The sequence below is a fragment of the Patagioenas fasciata genome, chromosome 1, assembly GCF_037038585.1.
Source record: "Patagioenas fasciata isolate bPatFas1 chromosome 1, bPatFas1.hap1, whole genome shotgun sequence".
Classification (NCBI taxonomy): Eukaryota; Metazoa; Chordata; class Aves; order Columbiformes; family Columbidae; genus Patagioenas; species Patagioenas fasciata.
In genome coordinates, this window is record NC_092520.1 from 118,752,360 (window position 1) to 118,775,410 (window position 23,051).

The following is a 23,051-nucleotide window of genomic DNA, read 5'->3' on the forward strand; positions in this document are numbered from 1 at the left end:
CCAGTGGCTTCATATCCTTTTTATACTGTGGCACCCAGCTGTGACCCAGAGGGCCATGAAGTTGGTGAAGAGGTAGGTACTTACCTCTTATGACTGAGAAAACTTGGAGCAGACACAGAAACAGCCCTGTAGATATATGGGAGTATTGAAGTTGTGAAGGTGTGACTTTTGGGGATCCTGAAGCAAGATCCTGCTGCTCAGGGCAGGCTGACCTACCACTTAAAATTGGGTAGAAGACATGCATGCATATGCAAGGATGTAGACAAGTTGAGCCATCCTCTGAACCAGACAAATATAAACTTGCTCCAGTTCAGAAGTTGTGTAACTGTTTGTGTTGTCTTGAGCTCAGCTTGAAGATATCCAGCCCTTTAGCAGAGCTTATTAATGTGGAGTCTGTTCAGCTGCTTGGAGCATGGACAGAGCAGACATGTGACTGCATTCATCTGTTAGCAGTGCTGCAAGTTGCCCTGTGTTTTGCTTTCCACTTTTGGATTTCAGCTTAAAGCAGTTGCTTAAAATTCTTTTGGAAAGTGCAGTTGGTCTCAGAGACAGTTTAAAAAAAATCTGTGCCTTAATGTTTTCTTCTTAACGCTTGGAAAACGTAATTTTTGAAAGATTTATAAATGAGGGAGTAACCCTCAGATAAGCAATCGATGAATGACTTCGTGTATACTTTAATTCTAGGCTTGTGAATGCCCGCTTTACTGGAAAGGTCCTTTGTTTTATTGTGCTGGAGGTGAACGAACAGGATATGTGTCAGTTCATAAATTTGTTGCGATGTGGCGGAAGTAAGTAGATTACTTTTTTTAGAAGTACTGCATTTTTTTAATTGAAATGTGATATTTTAAGCTCTGAATGAAATCTAATCTGTAAAGGGGAATAAAACATTTTCCCGTAATCAGCTATTGACAGCAAACTTGTACCTGGGAAAATGGAAGTAAATCATCACTTTAACTTAAACAAACAAATCTTTATTTACAGTGTTCATAAATTTGTAAAGTGTTTGGTAAATGACTGGCCATTTATGGGAAAAGTGAAAACCATGGCCATAACTTTTAGATGCCAGTTCTGGACAAATTACTTTTTCTTTTTTCTAGTTCTCCTTACGGTTTTAAGTGAAAAATGTCCTTTCACGTAATCAATAACATGGAGTACCCACCTCCTTTAATATAAATGTATGATACAGTACTGCTTTGGTAAGTTTACTTGGAGTGTACTTTGCCATTTGTAATTAGCTCTCGAATTAAATGTTGTGGTTGCCATTTCGTAGGCCTTGCTCTGGGATGCCCATACAAGGTAGCTTGAGCAATTTTCTGTGTAGAGTATTAAATGGAAATATTTACATTTCAGAATACTTCAGACCTGCTATGACGATGCTGCAAAGTTTGTTCATCTTCTAATGAACCCTGGATGCAACTACTTGGTGCAGGAAGACTTCATTCCTTTTTTACAAGTAAATTGCAACTAAAACTAGTTCTGGAAACACAACAAAATTATGAGCTGGCAGAGTCCTGGTTTTTGAGTTTGGTTTGTTCTTGTTTGGTTGTTTTTTTGTGTTGTTTTGGTTTTTTGTTTTGTTTTTCTTTTTTTTTAGCTAAACATACTTTTTCATGGTATTTGTTAAAGTTTATTGATAGTATTTAGTGTAACTCACTTCATATGGTCCACTGAGATGCTAATGAGTGACTTATTTTACAGTTAATAATTTTTTATAAAGTAAGACCTTTTTAAGAGCTATAGTAAGATGCAAGTATTTAAAATTGCTTGCAGGAATACTACATGTATCAGAGAGTCCTTATGGTTTAGAAAAGCAGGGCATCTTTAAGTCAAAGATGCCCTTTGACAGGCAAAGTGGCATATGAATTCCAGGCCTAATACAGTTTCTCTCAAAGAGTGGCAAACACCACCTTTGCTAATGAATGAACAAAACCTACGTTAGCTTTTACTGAATCATAGTCAGCCACAGAATTACAAGCTACAATGGTCAACAGTGTTCAAAATAATCTTCCCATATAAAATACAGGAAAGCTTTTGTTTATCTGGCTTCTTTAAAAGATTATTTTTTAAAAGTCAGCAGTTTTATTTGCATGAAGCATGTTCCAATTGTAATTATCATTAATGATTGTGGTAGTTAATTTGAACTGTTTTGGCTAAGGAAGCAGAATTGCTGTTCTGTGTGAATTTATATAGTCACTATTGAATACTGTTTGGGATGTTGTTATTCCTTTTCTTGTAGGATGTGGTGAATAGTCATCCTGGCCTATCATTTTTAAAAGAAGCAGCTGAATTTCATTCTCGGTACATCACCACAGTAAGTGATTTTTTTTTTTTAATTTGGAAAAGCTACTTTTTGTTAAGTAAGCAGGAAAAACAATTATTAAGATTAGTCAATATGTATAAACATCTTCATCTATGGAGAAAAGGTATATATTCTGTCAGTCTTCATTTCTTCATAACTAGAAATCTTGTGAAGAAAGACTCAATTTCTTAAGCGTTTTTTCTTAACTTCTATAAGAATTTGCTGAACTTAATACTAATAGCAAAAGCACTGAATTGTAGTAGTGTAGGATAAGTTAATGAACAGTAAATGAAGAGCAGACTGTTATCTTAAACACTTGATTGTGGCTATAGACTGCACTGATTAGAATCTTGACCTTACTCTTGGTTTTATGAAACGGAATTTTGAATGAAAGGTCTACGTTAACGTGATTATGTTCAGTATTAAGTAAAATAATGGTAATATCGAAGCTGCTTGCCACTTTACTCTCTTGGGATTTTTCTTTCTAAGCAGGTTTTAGACATGAAAACTTCCATTTCTCTCTTCCCAGGGTTATGTGACTAAAGTATTTGTTCTGCGCCCAAGGGAAAAATCAGTGACATTAAATTTTCTCATCTGTAGACTAGACAGCTGATTCCACTGAAGTCTCAGAAGATTAAAATTCTTCAAAATGACATTCAGTTCACTTTGTGCATGTGAAAAATACCTTAATGAATGTTCTCTGACAAAAAACCATGTAGAGTTCATCATCTTTTATCCAGTTTATACTTTGACCCAGACCAAACTGTGGCAGATTTTTGAAAGCATTTGGTTTTGGTTCCTCATATCCTTCTTGTAGAAACTGCCAGCCTATCAAGTATGTCTGACTGCATTAGGTTTTGCTTCTTGTTATAATGATTACATGAGCTCCCAGAACTTTCTTGTCAGATGTCACTGAAGGAAATGTTCTGCCTCTGAGTAGTTTTGTTCTTTAATGGATTCTGGGTTGTCTCAAAGCCTGCTCTGCTTAAAATTGTCCTGAAGGACCATGGGAGGGAAAATGTCCTGCCATTCGTAGTTACTTTTCTTTGGACGAACAGGTTAATTTGACTAGGCCTGAGTGTAGCAATATTGAATAAATTAGTGCTGGCGGTACTTTACTAGCAAAATTGAGTATGATCTTCAACAGAAATCTGTGTTAAATCAAACATTCCAAAAGTAAACTAGTATTGTTGTGAATATAGCAAGAATATTTGGAATACTACTCCATAGATCAAGAAACAGCAGGACTATCTGCCCTGTCTTGTCCTGTTTTAGGATGGAGTAACTGTTGCTCAATACAACCTTCTAAAATTCTGTCCTGCGCGTTATTAGTAATAATTACGGATGTTTCTTCTGTAAGATGAAGTAAGGCACTTCATACCTTCGTTCAAAGTAGCTTTACCTTGCTACGTGAAGCTTCATCTGAAGGATTTTGTCAGCATTGCAGTTGAATATGTAATGTCTGTTCATGCTAACTTCCAGTTACAAGATAAACGATCTGGTTTTCTGCTGTATTTGTTTGTATATACATACATGTATACCTGAGTATGCATATATATGTCACACATGTCTCTTTAGTGAAGCAGGTGTCTTGTAAGTGTTGTTCAACTAGTCAGTTGTCTGCTGGCATATGGTTTGGTTGGTTGGTCAGTCTAGTGTTCAAGATAGAGCTGAAATATATGAAAGTTCAACATATGTTCAGGATAAAGCTGAAATATATTAAAATGCTTTCCCAGACAAGTGAGATATTGCATTTAATCTGCCAGTATGTTGTGTACTTATCTGAACTATGAATTATTAAAATTGTAATCTCTATATTGCACCAGTTCCTCTCCGTTCAGACAAACCACTGTGCAGCATAGTAAAGAAAGCAGTTCTCTGACAATTTGCTTATATTCTGCTTCAGTTCTCTTTAGAAAACAGGGGTTTTTTTAAGTCTGTTCCCAGTTGTCTTTAGCAAACATTCAATTTGGGTTTTATTTTTAGACCAGTTAAATGTGTAACAGATGAGATAATGACATACAGATGGATTAAGTTGCAAAGCTAAGGCAAAGCCTTTTTAGAAAAAATTGCTTTGTAGTGTAAGCCAAAAATGGGCCTTTCCTAAACTCACAATTAGATTTGAGCTAATTAAGTTTCAGAAGTAGTCCAGTCTATTCTCTTTTCTGGATTTACTGAACCAGCTGTTCTTATTCAAAGAAAGAGCTGCAGAGCTTGCTCTGTGCTACAGTTTAAGCTTTATTTTCAAACTTTGTTACTCTTCTATTTGTGATTTAGAAATGATTGGTTTGTTTAAACTATTGACTTACTGCAATTAAAGTCTGAAGTGATTAAAAACTTAAATAATAAAATCTTTCTTTACTTTGGAAGCGGTTTTATTTGGGGGAAAAGGATTCCTAAAGAGGTGGGGTTTTTTTGGCTAGTAACGAATGTGTTGTAAATGAAATGGTACACTTGCAATATTTGGTCTTGCTAATTAGCAGGTATAATCTATCTTCAGTTAAGCACTTATAGTTTGTAATACGTTTACATTTTCTTGTCTGCTTTTGTTAGTGGTGAATGACTGACTTGAAATGCATATCTGATTAACTTATATCAAACTAATTAAGGTGCATACTGAATTCAGTTAAGAAACAGAAAAAAACTTTTTTAAAAGTCTTATGTTTGTAAATTAAAGCTAAGCAAATTATGCTGAATGGATGAGTTTATCAAAATAATGTATGTGTCAAACTGATTTAAACAGATGTGTGGGATGCTTAACTGGATGCATTTGTTTCTGATTCTGATATTAGTCAACGCACAAGAACTAATTGTCTTTCTTGCATAGATTTTTTTTTTTTTAATGTCCTTCAGTTAGAAAACATTTATGTACTACTTTTACAGTTTGGGGTTTTTTCCAAGTAATTTTAAATAGAATAAAATTAAATGGAGAAAAGCATATTCTCTCTGCAGTTGCAGGAAGTATTTATGTCAAATGTTGATTTAAGAAGCGGCAACATTCCCCTGTACTCTGATCCTTAAACAGTCCCAATCTATTTCTGTAACTTCATAAATGAAGTAAAATACTCTTATAGTAAATATAGGTCTTTAAATCTGAAGTAATGAGATCTATTAAGAGGTTTATTATATCATAACCTGTAGGTCTCAAATACTGGGAGACAGTGAAATTGCCAATAGACATATTCTGGATTGCATACAAGTATTCTGTAGCATTACTGTATGAGATATGAGTACTGCAAAACTGAAATAAGACTTATCAAGATTAGTTTAAATAAAGATTTAGAAGTGACCTGGTAATATAAGAGAAGCACCAACTTGCTAAGTAACAAGAATGGACATAAGGGGAAGATGGAGTTCTGTAATGCAGCTGATCGAAGACTTTTTTTGACAAATGTTTGGGAGGGTATTTAGTTAGCATACCTAAGATCACCTTTCCATTTTCTATTTCTTGCAGGTTATACAGAGAATATTTTATACAGTAAATAGGTCCTGGTCTGGGAAAATAACTTGTAACGAGCTCAGGAAAAGCAACTTTTTGCAGGTACGTAATGTCTAAGATTTCACAAGACAGATGTTTCTACAAGTTTAAAAACCCCATTAACTAAATGCTTAAGTGAGTAACATAAGTAGCATTTCTTCCTTTTCCAAAAACTAGTGAAGGCTCAGTTGCATTAGCTCTCATACACTAGAATATGTTTTAAATGTCATCTTCTATCTGAACCTGTATAAATGCGTAGGTGATTAGCAGAAGTCTCGCTGATCTCATTCTGCTGTGGACACATTCAGTTTCTACTTGGTGTGTTCAGTCCTTGCTGTCATGCTGCATGATGTGCACTGTCTCTGCAAGATAAAAATTGTTCTTCTGAAATAGTATTAGACATTAACTTTGTTATGAGAACTCAGATCATTCAACAAATGTCTTACAAATTCTTTAATGTGTTCTGTTTATCCTTCTGGTAATAGAATGTGGCATTATTGGAAGAGGAAGCTGATATTAACCAGCTGACAGATTACTTCTCGTATGAGCACTTTTATGTTATCTATTGCAAATTTTGGGAGCTGGATACAGACCACGACCTGTATATTGACCGGAAGGATTTAGCTCGACATAATGATCATGGTATGACAAATAAAGCACCTTCGTTTATGTGTATTAAATGTCCTGTAAACTTTCAGTGGAGGAAGTGGTTGACTGCCAAGGCCAGTGTTCACAAGTCTCTTGGCATAGCTAATTCTGCTGACTAATGAAATAGAGGACAAGTCATCTGTGATGCTGCTTTGTGTCTAGCAATACCAAATTTGATGAAAATTATGAATTTTGAATTCTGATCATTTAAGTCTCGGTATATTATAACCTCCACTTGGCAGTTTTGGGTTGTTATCTTGGAAACAATCCATTTTACTGATATTATTCAAGTGGTGTGGTTTTTGTGGCAAAGTATGGAAACAGTAGAAAAGGGAAACATATGTGCAGGTACTTTGCTTATTATAAAGTTTTGCTAATTCAGCTGCAGTACATTTTATTTTAATACTGTTTAGCAGCTTTGTTTTCTGCATTCACAATATACAGTCACTGTGATTCTGTAGTCTTGCACACTTGTACCTATCTTAAATAATCTTGTAGCATTTATGGATCTGTTGAGATTTTTTCAACGTTTTGTGTCCATTATAATCTTAAAAGTCTCTTCAGGACTGGAAAGCTTACTTAAGAAGAAAGATTTTGGAATATTATCCCACATTAGAAAGAATAAAGACAATTCTGATGGATTGCTTCTGGAAACTTGCTCACTGAAGTCTGACAACGCTTTAGGAAACTGAGAAGGGAAAGCTTCTTTCGCTTGATTGTTCTGCTTAGTACATTCTGGAAAGGAAACAGAACTAATACTACGCCACTTCCAGTATAGTTTTGCACCCTTTAAACTGTGGAATACTGGTTAAAGCTTAACAGCTGCTGCTTAATGAGAACTAGACTAAATCAGAGCATAAAATGGATATGAAAACCCATCTTTAGTCTTACATTTCTATTGTTTGCATGTCAAAATGAGATAATCAGGTTTCATAAATCCCTTCCTTTTGTACTGTCACTGGTCTAAAATTAGGCTGCATCAAACACTTAGTATACTAAGAAAAATATTAATGTATGTAGCTACTGTTCAGAAGGTTGAACAACTTCAGTATTTCAAAAGTAGATAAGAAGCAGCAGCACATATGCCTGAAACAAATTTACTATCCTGTAGTTAAGCAGGGACTGGTGTCCTTACTAGAATAATACAGTTAAAGCTTCACCGTGAGTGTATAAAACAGATGAATTGTTTGAATGGTTAACCACCTGCTTTAATTATCAGTATTTCTACAATGCTGAAAAAATATTACAGAGCTAGAATTATGCACAGTAATTATTCTGTGAGAATAGTATCATGTGCTGCTTTGAATACAGTCCACAAATTCTTCAGGATAAATTGAATATCCTTTACAGAGGTAGTGCTCAGTTAAGACATGTCTCTAAAATCCCTGAAATGGTTTCAAAATTAGAAGCCTGGATCAGAACTATGTCAAAAATAGACCCGTGTCAGAATGAGTTAGGTATGCTCATTATGTATTAACATGCCAATTCTATTTTGGCTCTTTGTCAAAACCAAGGTCATATAAACTGTAATGGCACTTCAAAACATGATTTACTTGTCAAAGAACTGGTAAATGCTGTCTTACTAATTGGTCAATTTCATGACTGTTATTGTGCTACTATTTCTGCATCAAACCTGCATTCAAAGTTGGTTGGTTCTAGCTTTGCTTTGGAGACTGCGTTAAGTGATCTCCAAGAGACCTCAAAGGGATTAATGAGAGGTGCACTTGATCTTTCTCACAGATGTGTATATATTCGAGGTTTCCAGTAAACTCGGCAACTGACAATACAAAGCAAAAATAACTTGTATTTAATTGACACTGTTTTAAACCTTTTTCCACAGCAATATCAAATAGGATGATAGAGAGGATCTTCTCAGGAGCAGTAACAAGGTACTTACTTTATATGCTAAACTAAATCCAATTTAATATTTATGTATTTGCTTGTTGAATGAGGTGTGACATTCCCAGAAAAAAAAACACCTTCCTCTTGAAATGGAACAGTGAATTTCCAGATTTTTAGTATTGTGGTTTCAACTCTAGTAGTACTGGAGTGCCCTTGGAACCTTGGCTTAGTACAAGTTCAGTCTTCTTTCTTTACCTGACTGAAAACTCACCATAGGATATTCTGTGGTTTTGCGGGGATGGGAATGAAGAAGGGAAGAAATGTTTGCATTGTCATTTTTCCATCCCACAAACCTGCCAAATTTTCCAAGGGAACTGGGCTTTTCAGTACTTCTGATAGAATCAATGCTTATTGTATCAACAGATATTTTTACAGTATCTCCAGTTGAGTTTAGTCACATTTTTGACAGTCATTCTTCATTGTTCCCACTTGGATTGGCTTATTCTTGTGTAGTTACAGCATTTAACTCACGTTTGAAACATTTTGCTAGCACAATTTCTGCAGCTAGAAAGTGACTGATAAACAGAAGTAACAGAACAAAAGCTGAAGATAGTGAAATGAGGCTTGACTCCTTTATGCAAGTTTTTTGGGCAAGACAAAACATACTTCTTATGTTGCCGAGCATTTTGAGAATAAAACAGCAAAAAAGGGATTTGAGGAATGAAATTCAATATGACTTTTTACTAGAAATATTGACTGTATATCTTCAGAAAGTATTTGGATGATGTGTTCTGTGGTGTAAGAGTAGAAACAGACAACTATGTTCTTGCCACAAACACTTCCTGCATGTTTTTATTTCATCTTTATCTTTGTATTTCCGTTCCAATACTTTTACCTAGTAGAGTTCTGTACAGCTTTAAGATCTCATCACTTTCACCTGAATAGAAATTGTAAAAAGCATGTCTGCTTGTATATTTATATATATGTATATATACACATATATGTATATATGTGTGTGTGTGTATATATATATTTCTATTTTTTTTATGAATTGATGTATTTTTTCTGTTAACAATTAAGTAGTGGTATTGTTGCCTGTGAAGGAAAGCTATAAGTCCTTCTGGACAGAGTGCTGCCTTCTTCCAGCTGCTGCCTTCTTCTTTAAATACTCGTTGCAGTAGAAACAGAACAGAGTGCACAAGCTCCTTGTCCAGAATGATCAGTGTTGTTTATGATAAGTCACCTGAGGAAACACTGCATCCTTTAGGATGCACCAAGGAAAGTAATGTTTAACTTTGGTTAGTGAAAGCTGAGTGTTTTAAAATAAATTTTCTATCTTTTCCCCTATTGACCTTCAAGGGGTAGGAAAGCACAAAAAGATGGAAAAATTAGCTATGCTGATTTTGTCTGGTTTTTGATATCTGAAGAGGACAAGAAGACACCAACTAGGTAAGAATGGATTTGTGTGTTAGCAGGTTTTCCAGTCCTTAAATAGCAACCACTGATGTTCAGTGGGAACTGTACTAGAAGAAGCTAAATGATAAAAACATGAGTGGAAAGCTGGCCCAGTTCATAGCATCATTCTTACTTATCAGTGTCTCCTGTTGTTGCTGTTGTGAAAGTCTATTTTAATGACTTCTAAAGGCTAATTAACTGTTACTGTTCCATATGCTGTGTGTGGCCTCCTTAGAGACAGGGTCATAGACATGCAACATGAAGGAAGTTGCAGCTGCTCCGTGATGCCAGTGACTTTGGGAAACCAGGCAGCCAGCATTACCTGTAGGATATTGATAAGAAAGCTGTTGAGTGATGTGTCGCTGCCTTGTTCAGTATGAAAACAGAACTTGCATTTTTATTCATGATTCATTTTCTCATTGGCTCCCTTGAGGTTTTTATGTAAAGCCACATGTTTTAGTTGTCTCCTCTTTCACCCACCCATGTGTGTTTTCAAATGCAGTATCATATGGCACAGCAAATACCTGAAACTCCTACCACAATAGGTGGTGTTTAATGACTTCCTATGGTATAAGTGAATGTAGTCTTAATTCTAGTTTTGCATCTGTAAGTAACATAGCCTTTAAAACAGGCAATAAAAATTCTTAAAATTCTGTTTGTGTAAACAGTTCTTTGCTTTTAATTACTGAATTTCAGCATTGAATACTGGTTTCGCTGCATGGATCTTGATGGAGATGGTGCTTTGTCTATGTATGAATTGGAGTATTTTTATGAAGAACAGTGCCAAAAATTAGATAACATGGCCATAGAACCTTTGCCATTTGAAGACTGTTTGTGCCAGATGCTGGATCTTGTGAAGCCACAATATGAAGGTAATAAAATCTGTTTCCATCTCTAGCTCCTGTTTCTCTGGGTTAGGAGATAGTGCACCCTTAAGAGCGCTCAGTTGGTCACGTGAAGAATATGGCTTTGTGTTGTCTTTTCTCTGAAGTCTGTTAGAGCTTGTTAATCAAATGGTCTTCCAACAGTAGGCAGGTGTTCATTTTCATACTAAAATGTAGTATGCTGCTTTTGAATTCTATGCAGGCTTTTATTTTGGGCTTGTAACCATGTTTAGCCTTAAAGGACATCTTGTCACTATCTGGCTGAGGTGGTGGTTTCAAAAAAAGCTCACGACTATTCTGTTCACTTCTCTCTTACCTGTTCCAGCATTCATTTAGTTGAGATTTCTTCAGAGAGAACAGTTTCTAAACAGTGTTTTTCTCTGTAGATCAGTAATGACTTATTTGAGGTTAGAAGCGTAAACTGCCCCTAGGAAATTCCTGTCAAGGGGCATAAAGATAACTGAATACTAAATTGGTTTTGGCTATTTTTTACATTAATTTGAACCTTCAGCAACCTGCATTCTACCTTCCTGCATTTGACATATATGATCTTTAGCTGATTAAACTTCACTTTATATTTTACACCTGAAAAAAAAAACGCATTAAGTGAGCATGGTGCTCACTTCATAGTTGCTCTTCTGTGCTGCTTAATACTAAAAATATTTTTGTATGCTTTGGTAAACATATTACTGTGGTGTCAAGAGGGATATCTTGCATGTTCATGGCCTCCACCTCTGATACTTGTGTCACAAGTTGATAAAAGCCGTGATGGATTAGTCTTCAGGAATTTGTTGAGCTCAACTGAGGTCAGCAGGTATCTAAACTTAATATCTCAACACTTGACCACAGTTAGCACTAATAACCCTTATTATAGTTGTTCTTTTCAATGTGAATTTCAGAGTGTAAAAGGACTTGGCATACAGTCTGGTTGCTATGATTGTGCGGGCTCCACATTGCAATAAATTTAGAACTTGCCTATTTGCTCTTGCGGTGTTTAATAGGAGCAGCAACCTCTATCATGTATACTAATGTTTGCCATTTTTATGGTAAAAAAAAAATGCTGACCATCTTATTTCATGCTTTTGTTTAGCAAGTGTAATGTTGTGCTAGTGTTTCACATTTAGACATTTCTAGATGAAGCGCTGAGTATTTCCAACTTGAATTTGAATTTCATTTTTTTTTTTGGTCCTTGAGGGATGAATAGTGGTAGTCATCTACGTGAGTGTTAGCTGTCTAAGCTCCCACTGCAATAAATGGAAACTGGAGAGCAAGTCAATGAACCAAATATAGGTGTCTGACTTAAATGGGGAGCTTATATAACTGGGATTCAAATCAGTTGCTTGGTTGTGGAGAGCTGCTGCCACTTGAGATGGCCCAACACATCAGACATCTGTGTGGGCCTGACAGATACACCACAGGTGCCGTGAGGGATTTGTGTCGCTCTGGGGCGCCAGCTGTAGGGCAGGAGGGACACACTGAAGTACTTCAGATGGTGACAGACACGAGCGTGGTGGCCATTTCCAAATGGGATCCTTCTTCTGCTTCCCTCTGGTGTCCTTGAGTTATACTTTGTTAGAGGCTGGGACAGTAGACTGAGGAAATACTGTTCTAAGTCTGCTCTTATTGAGCTCTTCCATGACATCTGCAGTTAGGCCCTCTTTGACTGACGACAGAAGGCTGCCTGTATTTCAGGTGAATCAATAAAGCAGAGTTTTAAGGACAGACTTTCCTTATATGTCTGGTGTCTTTCAGTCTTCCTGCAGAAGCTTAATATTGAACTTTGAAATAAGGTAACATTTCTGAGCAACCTGACAAATACTTCTAATACTTGACAGATCCACTGATCTGAGTCTTTAAAGTGTCACTTTATAAAATACAAACAAAACACCTCTGAGCATTTGGCTTTCTTCTCAAGCAGTAAATATCCAGCTGGACAAGTGTAGCAAACTAGTCCCTATGAAAAATTCATTTGTGTGGAGCACAGTCACACAGTGTCATCTGTCACATGTTTGTCACTTCAAGACTGGAGGAGAAAGGGCCAGAGGAGATTCCTATTTGCTACCCAAGCACTGCTTGACAAGGAACAGCTAGCTCAGGGGAGACTTCTACATCTTGAAGAAGCTTAGAGAATTAGCTTAAATTATTTTTAATAGCTATGTGAGGCAGACTGCATGTCACTCCAGCACATTGAAGGACAGTAGGATGACAGCTAAAGCAAGTGACAAATCTGAAACATGTAAAAGTTCTGTCCGTTGTGAAGGACACTTCTCTAGGTGTGTATTTCATCTGTTCGCTTCTCTCCAATTGTGTTGAGCATCAATGACAAATGTTCTTAAGCATAATGATGACTTAACTTTTGAATAACATTCCTCCTTTTTGGAGAAAAGATAGTGTCAGTTCTAAACATGTCTCGTAATCTTCATTATAGGAAAAATTACTCTGCATGATTTAAAGCAATGCAAGTTGACAGATGTGTTTTTTGATACTTTTTTCAACATTGAAAAATACCTTGACCATGAACAGAAGGATCAGTTTTCTATGTTGCGGGTGAGTATGAAGCTTTAAAAGTGTGTTTAGCTATGTGCTTAACAATTAATATGTGTTTTTATAACCTGCAATGTGGTTGTTTAGGATGGTGAAGGTGAAAGCCAGGAGGTCTCTGACTGGGAGAGATACGCTGCTGAAGAGTATGATATCTTGGTAGCAGAAGAGGCAGCAGGTGACCAGTGGAATGACGGGTAAGAATGTAGCAGGAGGGCTGGTACAAATCCTCGCTATTAATCATCACCATCACTATCATCCTTGATGCTATTTCTGTAGAACGTTGCTGTTTGTTACATTTCATGGTGTGCTCAGTAAGGGAGGAAGAACCTTGCTTATATCTTGCATTAAATATTACTTGACAGTTTGTGATCACATTGGTTTTGTCAGAGGTCCTACTTTGAATTTTGGAATTAAAATAAGATTTGAATAAGCTTCAACTCTAAACAAAATACAACATCAATTTTTGTAGTTCATTGTTAAATGAATGAAGACCTTCATTAAGAGATTTGGGGAGAAAAAAAGTCTTACTTCTGAACTCAGTTATATCAGCTTGGAAGTATTTTATCAAGGTCCTCTAACAGTAGATAAGATAGTAAATCTTACTGGTTCAAAATCACTCCTTTACTTTTGCTATGTAGTTTCCAGAACCTCTTGGAATCCAAAGTCCCAAATTTGCCATTCATTGTTTCCCTTATTTAAAAAGATAAGGAAAACAAGTACAAATTTAACATGGTTTAGGCGTTAGATTGATGAGACTGTCTACAGAAAATGTATTTTCCTGCATCAGTATTCCATTTTAAAGTGTCTCTGATTCTTGCCAAGCGTTTAGAGAATGACTAACTCAATATTTAAGAGACTAAGGGAAGAAGGTGCATCAACAGGTGAGACTGAGAGCCCAAGCTTGAGACAGAACTGACTAACATTTAGGAGCCTTGAGGTACTGTTAAATCTGAAGATCTTAAATCTTAACTAGAACCACTTTCTCGATGTTTTCCACCTTTGTTTTAACCTTGTTTTCTCTCTTGTGCTGGTCAGTTTGTGCACTTCTGTTGCTGTAGTTCTGTCTCCACCTTCCTGTTTTAAAATTCTGCTGCTGTTTTGATTTTCTAGAATTTGAGCGGTAACCCCATTTAGCCCATTTTCAGATGCAAAATTGTGAAATTCAGATGGGTTGTGACTAAATTTGTCTCAAGGTTACCTGAGAGTTGATGGTTCAATGCAGATTTCCTGGATTCCATTAAGATCCTATTATTCTACCTTGCAGCTCTTAAAGCCTCTTATATCTTTGCTGTGGAATTCCATAAGAAACCAGTTATTTTGTCAATTGGGATATACTGGGGGTTCAGAAGTATTCCAACTGGTCTGTGAAAGCTCATCCTTCAGCTAGATTGGCAAGGAGGGATTTCAGCTGGTCCTGTGGCGTTCTGTCCCGAGACCTCATGCGGTGTCACCAGCAACTGAAACGAGGCAAAATATCCTTTTGACATCAGTAGTAAGGGACCTGTGTGTCAGGAAAGCAGGTTGACTCTGTGCCTCTGGTTAAAGGTTTGAAATTGCTGGACTGTGGTAGACAAGTGTAATTTTGTAAAGTTCTGAGATAATGTTTAGGCACAATTCCACTCGCAAGTGAAAAAGGGATATAAAGCAAGAACCTCAAGATACTTTTATTCAAGTTCAGTTATGAGTTCATTGACTGCAGCTGTTTCTCTGAGCTAGAAGTATCTCTGTGATTATTGCTTAGACTAAGTTGTTTTATTTTCATGTATTTCAGATCACTTCTTTTCCATGAAAAATTTATTCAAGGTGTACCTGAAACTGTGGTTCTGTGGCTTTACACAGAAAGTGGACAAAATAGAAACTAAAGTACAAAATGTCTCTAAAGTTAAACCTTTGGATTATATTTAATAATTTACCTTAAATTTTCACTCTCTGGTAAACTTCTAACAGGTCTTAGACACTTATATTTTGAGGTACTTCCATGATGTTTGTTCTCTCAGCAGCACAGGCACAGTCTTCTTTATATGTCCATGCAATTACAGCCTAAGTAATACAGACATTATTCTGGAACTTATGGTATGTAAAGCAGAATCCTAATAACCCTAGAACTGGAAAAAAATGCACTTTCACTGTAAATGCACTCCTTAAGGAAAGCCAGCATGTTATTCTAAGAATATAGTGGAGTGTGCTGGGATATGGAGATGTATGATGCTAAAACATCCAGTTTCTCATTACTTTTGAGCCTGGTCTTTGTGAACGCAAGCATCGCTTTGGTTACAGGTTGCCTCTGCTTCTGGTATTAGTAGAAAAAAAACCTGACAATTCAAGAAAAATACTGCATCCTGTGGAAGCACAGCCCCAAAAATCATGCATTTTATGAATGTAATGACTTTCTGTAAACTACTTGGGTTTGATGCATAAGCCATAGCCTAACTGGTGGCTCTCCACACAGAAGGGTAAAAACTTCCATCCAAGTGTTCCTCAAGTTTTGTTGCTTTCTTTCCTTGGAGTATAGGTTGTAATGCTCAATGTGTCCTTTAACTACCACTTAATAATTTGGCCAAGTGTTTCAAGTATCATATACAAAAACCACATGTCAGATGTATTTGCACGGACTAAATAGAAACAAACAAGTATTTCGCTTCATTTTACTGGTTTCTGCAGACCCTTACATCAGAAGGTTGTGAAGGCTGTTGCATTTCAATGGCTGAATTGAGGGTTTTTTGTTCTTATGAAGAGTAAAGGTTACCTTCCAAATTGTTTATCAAATAAGCAACTGAATCCTAGCTCTGAGCAAAAAGAGGAAAATCTAAAGAAAATCTATTCTGATCTGTCTCAGGGAGACATTGTCAAATCTGACTTAAAGTTTCAACACTTCCTGAAAGTGAAGGTCAGCAAATGTCTTCAAAACTTAACACTGAAGCAGGACTGTCTGAATAATTTTTTGCATACATGTGTCCTGAAAAATGAAGTTTATTTTCTACTGCTGAAGCTGAGAGAAACACAAGCCTACTAAACATTTTCTTGCTGCTGTTAGGAGAGTTCAATGAACAAAAATATTTACAAAAACATAGTATGGGCATTTCCTTAAAATCATTTACTGCTTTTAAAGGGTTGTAAGGCCTGTCCAAACTGAAGTGACTGTTTGACAATCCAGTATTTTTTAATTATTATTTGATTACCTCTGTGGTAAATATTTTCCTGACATTGCTATTAAAACAGTTGATCTGAAACTTGGGAGTACACAGAAATCTAGAAATAGGCTCATTTCTCTACATTCCCATGAGCTTCGGAAATGTGAGGAGGGGGGGAAAAAGGACTTTTTAGAGGTGTTTTTTAGCAGGATGTTTGTATTTTTTTAAAAAACCTCCATGCTGGGAGGGAGCGATAGACTTTCTAATACTGTGAGAAGTAACCGAAATCATTTCAGTGCCCAGATGTGTAAAACTGGAGCAGCGTTTCTAAATTTTCTTGACTTAAATATCTTGGAAATGGGTGAAAGTGACATTTCATGAGGCCACTCAAGCTTTGCAAGAGAGTGGGATTTCCATTTGATCCAATAATGTTTGAATAACAATCTTCTGAGTAGATGGGACCTTCAAATGGTATCTCAGATATCTTCATGCTGCCATTTGAATGACTGGAGAAGCTGCTGGCCCCTCTCTGTAGCACTGTGCAATAAACAAATCCAAAAGGTGCATTCAAGATGTTTCTATTTGGATAGGAAAAAAAAAAAGGCAAACAAAAACCCCTCAAAAAGATGAAATTAATTGTGTAGAAGACTATAAATGACAGATTTGTGAGACAAAACTGTTGTTAGGGCAGAATCTTTCTTCCAAATCCTTGTTTTCAAATGTGTAGCTCAGTAAAGTAACTCTCTTAGAATGACTTTTGTTCCCTGTTCAAATCAGTGGTGAACTTGTGGGAGAAACCCAAGGCGTTCCCTTCACTGCATGAACACTGATGGATGCTCACTCAGTTGAGGCTTTAATAGCCCGAGAAGGATAAAGTAATTAAAAAAAAATCAGGAACTATTTCTACTCACTGTTTAATCTTTACCTGATGTTATCAAAGCATCTTTATTTTGCTAGATTTCTTTTATTCAAAATAATGCTGAAGCTGGCTTCAATTTTGTAATAGTTTATCTACGAAGAGTGGCTTAATATGTTTAATAGTTTACCTATGAAGTGTTTCAATAGACTTGCATTCACAACTGAAAATGTTCTGCCTCCCATCTCTGCTACTCTGTTCTAGTGTTCATAGAAAATCCTTAGTATTTAACTCTTCTTTGCACTTATGACTTTGTCTGCAAGAACACTTCTCTCAGTCACCACATAATGCCATTATAGTCCCATTTGAAGAACAGGTGCTGCAGTTTCTAAAGCTCCTTTCTTGCCTGGTCTTGTCAAGCAGATGGAAATGATCCTGTGCTGGGATGAGGTTCAGTAGCATTTGGGAAGATGTGCAAAAAATAGTCAACTGCACCCAGGAAATGGTCGATTCTTCAATCTGATGTCATAAATCTCTACAGAGATTTATGTTTAATTTTTTTCAATGGCTGTCAATGACAGATTGATCTCACCTAAATGATGCTGAAGCAGATATTCTTTGAATCATAGAATAGTTTGGGTTGGAAGGGGCCTTCCGAGGTCATCTAGTCCAATCCCCTGCAATGAGCAGAGACATCTTCAACCAGATCAGGTTGCTCAGAGCCTGGCCTGGAATGTCTGTGGGGATGGGGCATCTACCACCTTCACTGACCATCAACCTTCACTGACTTGAGTCAGTTAAACATCACATTTCATTCTCCATCTGTTCATTTTTATCAGCAGCAAGTGGTTATCAGTAATTTCACGTTAAACAACTGCCTTTTGCTTTCTGTCATCTGCTTTAAATAAACAGTTGGTTGCTATCACTTCCTGTGCTCTGTCTATTTTAATGATAGTATTCTTTCTCTTTTGTTGTATCTACTACAGGTGTAGCTTGTTCTACCTAATTCAGCATAATTTCAGCTTGCTTGAAAGAAATGGGAAGGGTTTCTGTCAAGCACTTGTCATGCATTTGACCATTTCTAACTTAAGAATAGTCCACCAGAGCAGTATGTGCTTGGAATCCTTTCAGTAGTGCTGTGTATCTCACTAAGTTCTGCATGTGATGGAAGAGTAAGCAAGCTTACATTTAAAGTGATTCTAACAGAAAGCTAGTGCTGCTTCAGCATATGTGTTTACTATAAATACAAAATATTGGAAATTATCTTCTTCCTGCAGGTGTCCTGTTAGTGCTCTAACATTTAGGCACTTCCCAACATAGCTAGGCTCTTGCATTTTCTCTCTTTGCCTGCCCGTAGGTATGAAGCAGAACTGAATCCTGTAGACCATCAGAAGGCCAGTGTCCTAAAGTATCAAATGGAAAAAAGACCATTTTTTGAAATGCCTTCCCATCTGGCTGGTGTAGACTTGGATGAATATGACTACGAAGAGGACTTTGAGTAGTGGTTACTTTCGGTCAGCACTTGCATAAGAGGAGGGACAGTCTGCAGCAGGTCTGCTACACACCTGTACATTTCAGTGGGTTTTGGTTCCAGGAGGTCAGCTTAGTTCTGTGCTAAAAATATTTAATCACTACACTACCTTTTAAACAAAAGAAGCGCGTTTGTATGGAATGATGAAACTTTTTGTATTTATTCAATAGTCTATAGTTTGTAAAATCGATTAAAATATTTATTTACAGATGTTGCGTAATTCCTTTTTGGAAGAATAACAATATTTGACTTTAGAGAAAAGTAATCTATTGCTTTTAAGAGAACTGTATAATTCTCTCTAAGTTGATGTGTGGTGCACTGACCATCTCCATCCCATACGTGAACAGCTATTCCTGTCTTGCTATGGGAGGTAAGGAGGCAATTTATATATACCTGGCTTCTGATGCTTTTATGCTCATAGACAGCCCAAGGGTGTTTATGCCTTGGCAAGGAAAAGACATGAATGTAAGTGCACAATTCCGTGCTCACTTACTGACAGAGTTCCATTTGACAAGCTGGGCATATCAGTGCACAAGGAAAGCAAACGCCTGAGAAAAGTTGCTTCTCTTCTCCATGTAGTCCTTGTTTGCCCCCATTTTAATTTTGCTTGCCCTTTTGAACTTCAGTCTTTTCATCAATGTTCATTATAAAAAGATTGAAGTCTGGCTTAGTGTTCATACTTGATCCAAAATAAGTGTGTTAATTCATGTAGAAGGAACCAATTTTTTTAAAAAATTCCTTTGTATAAATGTTACTTGATCAGTGATGTGCACTAATTTGTTGTGGGCATTCAGTACTTTTGTCTATCCCCCCTTCAGTTGTTTGCTATTGACACATTCCATGGATATTCATCAGTGTCACAGCAGCTTCAAAGTGTTGCCTCACTCTTACTGTTAAACAGATTTTATTGAGAAAAAAAAAAAAATGTACAAAAAGATGTAAGTTATTTTTTTGGTTGCAGTGTAGATCTGTTAAAATGTTTTAAAATCATGTTTGTATTTTCAAATAAAGATTTTCATACATGTAATTTATCAGTTCTCATTATTATGTACTGCATACAATTAACTTGTTACTGTTACAGAACCATTTCACATGTATGCAGTCTGGTTGGACAATTCCACCAAGCTGCATATTCAAAGCCATCAAGCTCTACCAGGTTTCTCCTCACCCCAAAGACACTGCTGAACAGCTGGATGTGGCACAGAAAAATCTGTTCCACTCAACCCTTCACACAGTCTCAGGTAGAGACTTACAAACTTGTGTATCTTAAGTAATGAAACTCATCACTAAGATCTGTTAGTGAACCTTAACCAAGGAACATTCAAATCAAAGGATTTTTTTCAAAATGAAATCAGGGTTGATTATTCCAATTTTAATGGAAACTCATCACATTTTCCAGTGTTGGTCAGATACCTTGCACTACTTGCTTGTGGCTTGGGTTTTTTTTAAGCAGCAAAGAGATAGAGTAGCTTTATGTTACACTTTGTTCCCTTCGGTGCTGTGGGAAAGGACCAACTGACTTTCTGGCAGATGATTCTGAATGTCCATCGTTGCTCAAGGGGTGGGGACTTTTCCCTACCTGTAAACCTGCAGCTGGAACCCCCCTTCTTAAAGGGGTTTGTAAATGGGCACATAAAGCCAAGGGCTTTCTCATCACAAGGGGATGTTTCTCCATTAAATAAACAGCCACAGTGGAAGGTAGATTCCCTTCTGCAAAACCTGTAGCTGTTGTTGCCACTGTGTGTTTAACAAAGTGCCTGTTAAATCCCCCTCCCTTTTTTCCTAAAGGATTTGAACAGCTGTAGGATAGTAAATCATTGTTGTTACTGTGGAAGTGACTCTTCTTGCAATACATGAACTAGAAAGATTACCGCACCTTCGCCCAGCAGGGTAATTCCCAGCCCTAGTCCTTCATTACAAGAATGAAAGCATAGAATCATGGCATGTCCTGAGCTGGAAGGGACCAACTCCTGTCCCTGCATATGACAACCCCACAGTTCACACCATGTGTCTGAGGGTGTTGTCCAGTCTCTTCTTGAACACTGTCAGGCTTGGGGCTGTGACACCTCCCTGGGGAGCCTGTTCCAGTGCTCCACCACCCTCTGGGGGAAGAACCTTTTCCTGATGCATCTCCATGTGATGCCATCCCAGGTGTGTTTTCTTAGTCCAAGTCCAGCTGTACTCTGCCTACCTGGTAAGTATTTAGGCCTAGATCTACAAATTGAGGTGGATGAGGGAAACATCATAACAGTCCAGGGGAGTCACAGGGGAACTGAGAACAAGTTGATCTGGCTGATAATCAGCATTATTTAGGGGAGTGCTGCCCCTCTCCTCTTATCAGCCTATTGGCACTTCAGGATACCCAATACTGAGAGACATTCATGGGAGCTCACTGCTAACTCTGTTTAGTAACATGGCAAACTAGAAGGCCAATAGCACTGCTGCTCTGCTTTCACCAGACCTGGTGTGGGAAGAGCACTTGCACTTTCAGCACTAATGGACAGTAATGACTATGTAGATTAATTTTACACACAATTAAAAAAAATATACAAAATTAAAGCTTGATGACAGGATTAGTGCAGTGTACAATTCCATGGAGCAGTGACAAAGGGTCAGTGAACACAGCCAGCACTCCCCAGCCTCCTGCCTCTGAAACACTCTCATTTGCAAATTCTTAATGGAAAAACTACCTTTGAAGGGCCATGTTTACAGTCTATTTACATCATTGTCTTTTCAGGCTTTATATTTTCAGAGTAAATACTGCATGATATATAAGGAGTTTCTTCCAGAGGAAAATAGTCAACTGGTCCACTGTTTCTTTCTTTGTTGCTTAGAAGCCTTGATACAAGTCTCCTGCAAGCATGTCCTGATCCTCACAGACCACTAACCACATCTCCGTCAGCACTGGAATTTAGAAATACTTTCAGAGTATTTGATTCAGGTTTTCCATCTTACAGGCAGGAAATGGTGCTGCCAAGTCAAGGAAATGAGTAGATACCCATCTTATCTCAAATGATGGGTGATACATCCAATAGAACACTGCCCCCTATTTCAATAAGTGTGACTCAGCTAGTTTGCAGAGTCTTTGACTCAATATTTGTCAGTACCCTGATTCCAATCCTTAGAGGCTGGGAACTGTTCCAAAGCAGCATCGAGGACCAGGATGCAGCAGAGTAATGATGTTCACAATGCCCACAACCTCAGGAGCACAACAGCCAAATCAGTAACACCACAAACAGCAACATGGAGAAATCAACTGCTGTGCTGGTGTGCAGCTGGTTCTGGGTGGGTACCCACGGGCACAGATTTGACTTCATCCACATCTCCTGCTGCCTTGGCTGATGCCATCACAACCCCATTTTCAGGTAAACAATTTGCAGAAAAAAACGGCAATCTTCTTCACTTCCATGTATCCTCTCAGCTCCTTAACTGTCCTTTACCAGAAAAAAAAAAAAGATTACATCAGTCTCATACTATCAAGAAAATGTCATGTAAGAGCACATGAGGAATCAGAATAAAAGTGTAGCCTTCAAACGTTTAGCAGCGTGATCGCACCTGGCTCTCGACTTAGCTTCCACAAAAGGAAAGAAGCTTTTCTATACCGCAAGGAACTCAGAAAAGGCACTACAGGAAAAGGCCATATACTAGCGAAATAGCGCAATTCCTGTATGGTGTTCATCTTGGTCCAAAGATTTAAATTATAATTTTATTATCTATCTATCTATCTATCTATCTATCTATCTATCTATCTATCTATCTATCTATCATCTTCAATAGGAGCTACTCCAAGCATATGGTCCAAATAGTCTACATTTTAAAAGGCATATAACTGGAAGAAAAGGCAGAAGTCCTTTTTTCCTTCTAGTCTTCCTTAATGAACCCCAAGCACCACTCAGATATGAAAATAAACCATTTGTTCAGCTATGCTGGCTGCCACTCCAAGCCCACAGTGTTCCCGTGCTTCCCTTCAAATCCCCAGCTGGTTTGGGGACAATTTAATCTCCCCAACAGCCTTCACTGGAAAACAGCAAGAAACAAGGGACAATCCAGTGAGAGCCCTGGGCTGACCAGTGATCAGACACATCCTGAGTCTTTCCATCTGAAGAGCACAATGCAAACTCCATTTTTGAAGGGGACGTTCCCTGCAGGCCTTGCAGCAGTGCCATCTCTGCAATGGGTCAGTAACGTGAAGCAACTGCAGCAAATGGTTCTTAATCAAGGAGCTTCATAGTATGGGGAAAAAAGGAAACTGGATCCTCCTCAGAATGCACCCCAGCTGCTGTTCAGTGTACCTAAGGATGTCTAGATCCTACAATGAGAATTGCCTTAAAAATACAGATTGAGCTGAAGAAGGAGACTACAGCAGCATCTGGAAAGGGAAGA

General features: G+C 37.4%; 2 protein-coding genes across 5 annotated transcripts in view; one reads left to right on the forward strand and one right to left on the reverse strand.

Annotated features, from left to right (window-relative positions):
• The window catches only part of PPP2R3B (protein phosphatase 2 regulatory subunit B''beta), a 54,024-nt gene extending 34,329 nt beyond the window's left edge, over positions 1-19,695 (forward strand). For both annotated transcript variants that reach the window (XM_065855200.2, XM_065855208.2), the window contains 11 exons: positions 685-788; positions 1,351-1,453; positions 2,237-2,311; positions 5,754-5,840; positions 6,263-6,419; positions 8,266-8,314; positions 9,627-9,716; positions 10,419-10,594; positions 13,035-13,153; positions 13,238-13,344; positions 18,495-19,695. In XM_065855200.2, coding sequence (XP_065711272.1) covers positions 685-788; positions 1,351-1,453; positions 2,237-2,311; positions 5,754-5,840; positions 6,263-6,419; positions 8,266-8,314; positions 9,627-9,716; positions 10,419-10,594; positions 13,035-13,153; positions 13,238-13,344; positions 18,495-18,639 — 1,212 coding nt within the window. In that variant the 3' untranslated portion in view covers positions 18,640-19,695. The remainder of the gene's footprint in view (positions 1-684; positions 789-1,350; positions 1,454-2,236; positions 2,312-5,753; positions 5,841-6,262; positions 6,420-8,265; positions 8,315-9,626; positions 9,717-10,418; positions 10,595-13,034; positions 13,154-13,237; positions 13,345-18,494) is intronic.
• LOC136111186 (cohesin subunit SA-2-like) overlaps positions 19,646-23,051 on the reverse strand; it is a 62,598-nt gene continuing 59,192 nt past the window's right edge. For all 3 annotated transcript variants that reach the window (XM_071813419.1, XM_065855173.2, XM_065855181.2), the window contains exon 33: positions 19,646-22,102. In XM_071813419.1, coding sequence (XP_071669520.1) covers positions 22,094-22,102 — 9 coding nt within the window. In that variant the 3' untranslated portion in view covers positions 19,646-22,093. The remainder of the gene's footprint in view (positions 22,103-23,051) is intronic.